Below are 6,163 nucleotides of genomic sequence, written 5' to 3' on the forward strand. Positions count from 1 at the left end.
TTGGAGTGGGGTTTCGAGCTTGGTGCTCTCAGCTTCAAAAAGGGAATGGGTGGGGGTACTTGCATAAGGTACTCCGATGCTTAAGTTAGTAAGAGTTTGAAGTGTGATGGGTGTATTTTGGAAGTGTTTCCTTCCCCCGAAAGTGTAATTCTTCAAATACTTATAGGCGAGCCTGACCAGATATTTCAACTAATACGCGTAGTGGCAAGCTTGATCCGCAAGTCATGCACGAGTGCATCCACAATATCACTCCTTTGGCATCGTGGAAAAGTACTTCCAAGTACATGAGATTTTAGATCAGCTGAACAGATCCGTTAACCGATTCAGCTGTACCCATATCCACCTTGACGGAATTGTATCTCACCTCAACCAAACCCACCTCGAGGGAATCCTCTTCTCTTTGAGGTGATTGTGTTATGCCTCAACTAAATCCACCTCGAGAGAATCCGGCCTCTCCTCCTTGAGGGGATTGTGTTCCGCCCCAACTAAATCCACCCCGAGGAAATCCCATCCTCCTTGAGGGGATTGTGTCTCATCTCAACTAGACCCACCTTGAGGGAATCCCACCCTTGAGCATATTGTGTTTCGCCCAACTCGACATTCCTTCCTTAGCAACATTTTCCCTTGCTGTGCCCAAAAATCATTCTCGAAAACTTTTACTCCCACAATTTACATTGGGATCTAAGGAAAATTAGATAAACTGGTGCATTAAACTGTACCATTGTGTCGTATCAAGATAAACGAAGTACATTTCTTGAAAATGAAAAATAATTACAAATTCATAAGGATTATATATATATATTTTTTCTTTAAATCAAGTCTAAACTCTATTACTGTAAATGTGGTGAATTGTAACACTGTGGAGGTCATGGTTTAAATTTCACCAGTAGTATGAGATTGTGTTTTCTTCGAACAAATGTAATATGATATTGTTTTTCGAACAAAGGAAATATGAGATTGTTTTTCGATGATGTAGTATGAGATTGTTGGGCTCGACGGAGTGAATCTTAAAAAGTTAATTACTAAATTATTTCTAATGGACCGGCTCATAATAAGTGCTCGAACCAAACTCTGCTTAGGGCCGGGACAAGTCTTTAACGGTGGCAGTGCTGCGTGAATTGTGGAGTGATCTTAAGCGGCCCGACCCGTTTTTTGTCCGTAAACCCAAAATGTACGACAGGTGTCAAGTGCAGAGCTAATAGCTTCTCGGAGAAGCTAAAGTCTGACCTCACTGTTCAGTATGAATATCATCCGTCCGTTTTGGCTACTTTTAAACGAACGGTCCCTGATCAACTTGGAAATAACCGATATTTTGAACACTCTGATGCCCACTGAAGCATCCTCAGAGCTTCAAAACCTTGCAGAGGAGAGCAGTGGCTTGAAGAAGAAGACGACGACGACGATGACTACGAAACGTTTCTCCAAAATCGCTAAGAAGAACTGAAACGCTAGCTCAGCACAAGGTATGAGCCCTAAAGTTTCCGACTTGTTTTGTCCTCTGTGTTTGGGTTTTCACGAAATGAACCGTCCATACATTTTCCGGCACCGCTAGGTTTTAGCCCTAAAGTTTTTATCTTTCTTTTCTGTTCAGTTTAGTCTAGGTCTTAACGCATTAGGATGTTATTTATTAGCTACCACCGCCGACGTCCTTACTGTTAGGGTTTTGGGCTGAGAGGGAATTGAGCTGAAATTTGAAAAATTAGGGCACAGAGAAGAATTTAGGGTTTTGAGGTGAGGAAGTGAAGGGAGTTTGAGGAGTGTGTTGAACAAGTGCAGTGAGGATATGGAATTGGAAGAGAAGAGCAAGAAAGAGTGTGGTTTGGACCAGAACTCGATTGAGCAAAGTGAGAAAGAGATGGAGTTGAAAAGAGGGGAGCTTGATTCAAATCGGAAATCGATGGCTGAATGTTCTGATACAGTTGAATTGAGAGAGGGAAAGATGAGGGAAATGTGTGGAGGTTTTAGTTTGCTTAAGAAGTCGATGGAGGAGTGGTGCTGTAAGGTTGAATTGAAAGAGAGGGGGATTGAGGAGTGTGTTGCCAAGCTTGAATTGAAGGAGAAACAAGTTGAATCGAGATTTGAGGAGCTTAATGTGATTGATAAGAGGGTTAATGAGTGCCTTGGTGATGCTCAGTTGAAAGAAAAGCAGTTGGATTCTGTTATGAAGTTAATACAAGAAGACAAACAGCATTTGGATTGGCTCCAAAAGTCGGTGGAAGAGCATGAAAAAAAGTTGGGTTTGGTATCAAATGGACTTCAAGGAAAGGCGAGGGAACTTGAAGTGCAACAACAACAAATTGATTCAGTCTACCATGTGTTACAGATGAAAGAGAATGAACTTGAACAGCAGGCCCAAGAGCTTGATTTGAAACGCCAGCAATATGAGTCACTTTGCCATCTGTTTCAGATCAAAGAGGGTCAACTTGAAAAGCAATCCAACGATCTTGAATTGAAACACAAACAAATTGAATCCATCCACCATCTGATTCAAATTAAAGAGTCGCAACTTGAAAATCGAGCCAAGGAGCTTGGATTCAAACAGCAACAAAATGATTCAATCTCTCAACTACTTAAGATGAAAGAAAGGGAACTTGAACAGCAGGAAAAAGAGCTTGAACCCAAACAACAGCAAATTGTTTCGGTTTCGCAGACACTTCAGATGAAAGAGAGGAAACTTGAACAACAGGCAAAAGAGCTTGACTTGAAGCAAAAACAATATGATTCTCAGGTGAAGATGGTCCAGTTGATACATGCACCTGCTGCTAACAATGCCACTATTCCTTCATCTGCAACTGATGAATCCAGGTCCAGCATCAATATAGATGGTCGAGGCTTGCAGTTTTTTATGTATGAACAATTGAAGAAAATTGATTCAATGCGTGCCCAAATGTCGGCTGCTTTTCAAGTGTCATCAGACCCTGGAAATTTGGTTTTGGATGCAATGCAAGGATTTTACCCTTCAAATTCAAATATGGGAAAGAGGGAGACTGATTTTGATCTGAGCTTTATTAGAAGAAGTTGTATTCTTCTGTTACAGGAGTTAAAGAGGATGTCACCACAACTTAATCCTGGGGTAAGAGAAAAAGCATTGAAGTTGGCAGCTCATTGGAAGGCCAAGTTGACAGTGGCCACTGATAATTCGTTGGAGGTTTTGGGATTTTTGCGGCTTGTAACTGCGTTTGAATTAACCTCTGCTTATGATGCCAATGAGCTTCAGAGTCTTCTTTCTGTAGTTATTCAGCCCGAACAAGCAGCTCAATTAAGAAAGGCTCTCGGTGTCAAAGATAAGGAACCTTGTAAGATCCCTTTGTGTTTTAAATCTTCTCATTGTATAACATTGACAACCCATAGATGTGACAAAAAATATTTGTGAAATATTTAGATCCTCTTCACAGGAAATGAAAAATGAAAAATTGAATGGTTATAGTTTTTTCATTTGTAAGATTGCAACTTTTACATTCCCTGTATTATACTTTTGCTATTTAGAGTAGTCATTTCCTTTTATGCATTGAATATTTTGCAAAGATGACATGTGATATTTGCAACGATTTATTTTTTTCCTTTTACTTTAGTAAGTGAAGTTTCACCTTTTAGCTGGCCTAAAGTTGTAAACAGTTTTGTTTGTCCCTTTTACCTATTTCAAGCATCTGGGCTGAGAGTTTGAAACTTCTAACCATCTCATCATACATTTGGTGCTGATCTTTGACATCATTACTAATGACCCACTTAGACTTTTCATGAAAAGTATGCATCTTTACTTTATTTTGTAAAAGATTTGTTTATCGGCATTATTGTTAGTTTAACTGACTGTTCATATTTACTATTTTGTATGATCAGCTTTTGTTCTGTGATTTGGTGAATAACAGTAACCAATATAAATGTTAGCTCCCTTGAGCTTTTCAACCTTACAAATTTTGTCCGGCCTTGTCCTAAGAATATTATTCTATTTTTTTCACTAATGGAGTATATTTTTAAAGAATAGGTAAAATTGAATCTATAATTTGCTTTAATGAAGACGCCCAACCTTCTCCACCCCTCCATGATGCACACTTCAAACTAAATGGTTGTCACTGCATCATTTGTTTTTGGAATCGAAGATTCTTGAGAAATGTTTCAGATTCCATCTGCTGCTTGAAATATGTGAAACAACCATTTTATGGCTTATTTTCAGTTTTGCTTGTTAAGATTTAACATAGTAGCTTTGCCTGGACACCTGCTCCAACCCCACATCTTACCTCTTGGATCAAGGCACAAGTAGCACAATGAATTACTATCTTTTGATAAGTTATATTTAAAATCTTCACTCACTAACCCCTGTTTACTGCCTTTTATTTGTTCTTGCAATTGCATAGCAACCAACAGCATTTCTCCCCTAGTCAAAGTGGTGGAACCAGCATCTACCAATGCAGCAACCTTTCCTTCTTCAAATATTCAACCAAATGTCACTAAGGATGCAGGGAATGTGTCGGGGTTTGGAAATAAGCCTTTAAGTGGGAATCATTCTATACTGGCTGCTTCTGTTCCATTGTCATCAGACCCAGCTAAACTCGTGTTGGATAGCATCCAAAAATCTCTTGCTGAATACTTGCGAAATGGAGATTGTGAAGAAAGTATAATGTCAAGTAACATTAGCCTATTGGAGGAGCTAATGAGAGTTTCACCAAATGTTGGACCTAATCTGAAAGCAGAAGCAACAAATCTATCAGTCCAGTGGAAAGCAAAGATGGCAGGAAATACTGAGAAGTCATTGGAGGGTGTAGGATTTTTGCTATTTTTAGCTACATATGGATTGCTTTCTACGTTAAATGCTGATGAGATTGTAAAGCATCTTGGGTTGATTTGTGACCATAAACAGGCTCTAGAATTATGCCAGGCACGTGGTTTTGCAGATAAGATTGGTGGTAAGTTTTTTTTTAGAATAGTTTTCAATTTTTCATCGTATTATTTGTGCTCCACTTAATTCTTTTAGTACTATGCAATTCTCCTTTTAAAACTCCTATGGAGCAGTATGATATGAACCTTATTATCTCATTTTACACATGGCAGAATTTATTCGGATCCTTGTTGAAAAGAAGCAACTTATTGAGGCTGTTAGATTTATTTTCGCGTTCAAGTTAACTGACAAGCTTTCCCCAGTCCAACTTTTAAAAGAATATTTGGAGGATACAAAAAAGTGTTCTGAAGCAATTTTCATGTTGCAGATATCACAAGATGAAAAGGTACGTTAGCTCTTTGCTGAACTTTCGAACTGCTTTATAAAGTTAATTCTATTGCCATCCTGAATATAGATATACTTCTATGAAGGCTTACTTGGTTTTTTTGCTCACAGGAGAAGGTGGCAGATGGTCTGTTAGGTGATCTAAGAGCTGTGCATCAATACATTAAGGATTACAATCTTGAGTCCAAATACCCATCTGCAGACATTGAAATGCAAATAGTTAAGCTGGAAACAGTAAAGTCTTCCCCTGCCTCCAATGTCGAACAGCAAGAGCAGAGAAAAAGGAAGAAACCTAGTGCTGGCACTTCGACCCTTGAGATCCAACCACCACAACAGGCCTAAGAGAGAATTCATCTTCTCTTCTATATCTTACTATAAAGCTGCCTGTCATGGTAATTTTGAAGGACCGGTGTATATCCTTATTTTGAACGCCCCTTTCCCAGTGCAAAGTGCTGATTATACCTTACCAGCACAACTGTTTTTGAGTTGCATTGCTTGCATTTTGGAGAAGTACATGTATTTTGACCAACTTTCTTGTAGAGAGGCCCTTGACATAGAAGGAGTAGTTGAAATGTTCTGAGTAGATGAAGCCCTTGGTACACATGGTCACTGCTACTTTGGGTGGTTTTAGCTATTATATGATTCCAGCTGGTTGGAAAGTTCGTGTTGATTAAACATTTTGATGATTTCAATGATGCAGAATCTAATTGTCCACTGCTCTTCTTTTACGTTAGGTTAAAAGGAATTTAAACTGTGAAGTGTAATACAAATTGAAGCGAAGGTGCAAAAGAACAAAAATGAATTACAGCACCAAAGACATGAGTAATTGAGTATACATGAATGCAGATTCTGGTTTGTAGATGAATGTCCCCAGCTATATAAATGATTACAGTAATAGACAGAAATATTAAACCTATGTTTCTTACATTCCAAAAAAAAAATTAG

At 38.7% G+C, this 6,163-nt stretch overlaps 1 protein-coding gene across 1 annotated transcript; it reads left to right on the top strand.

The window, feature by feature from the left end:
• The first annotated feature begins 1,319 nt into the window (after nt 1–1,319).
• LOC112175648 (FRIGIDA-like protein 3) lies at nt 1,320–5,932 on the top strand. Its single transcript, XM_024313357.2, has 4 exons — nt 1,320–3,296; nt 4,353–4,901; nt 5,047–5,219; nt 5,330–5,932. Exons 1-4 carry the CDS (start codon nt 1,784–1,786, stop codon nt 5,558–5,560), a joined length of 2,466 nt encoding a protein of 821 aa, XP_024169125.1. The 5' UTR covers nt 1,320–1,783; the 3' UTR covers nt 5,561–5,932.
• The last annotated feature ends 231 nt before the right edge of the window (nt 5,933–6,163 follow it).

Source organism: Rosa chinensis, chromosome 7 (genome assembly GCF_002994745.2).
Source record: "Rosa chinensis cultivar Old Blush chromosome 7, RchiOBHm-V2, whole genome shotgun sequence".
NCBI classification, from domain to species: domain Eukaryota; kingdom Viridiplantae; phylum Streptophyta; class Magnoliopsida; order Rosales; family Rosaceae; genus Rosa; species Rosa chinensis.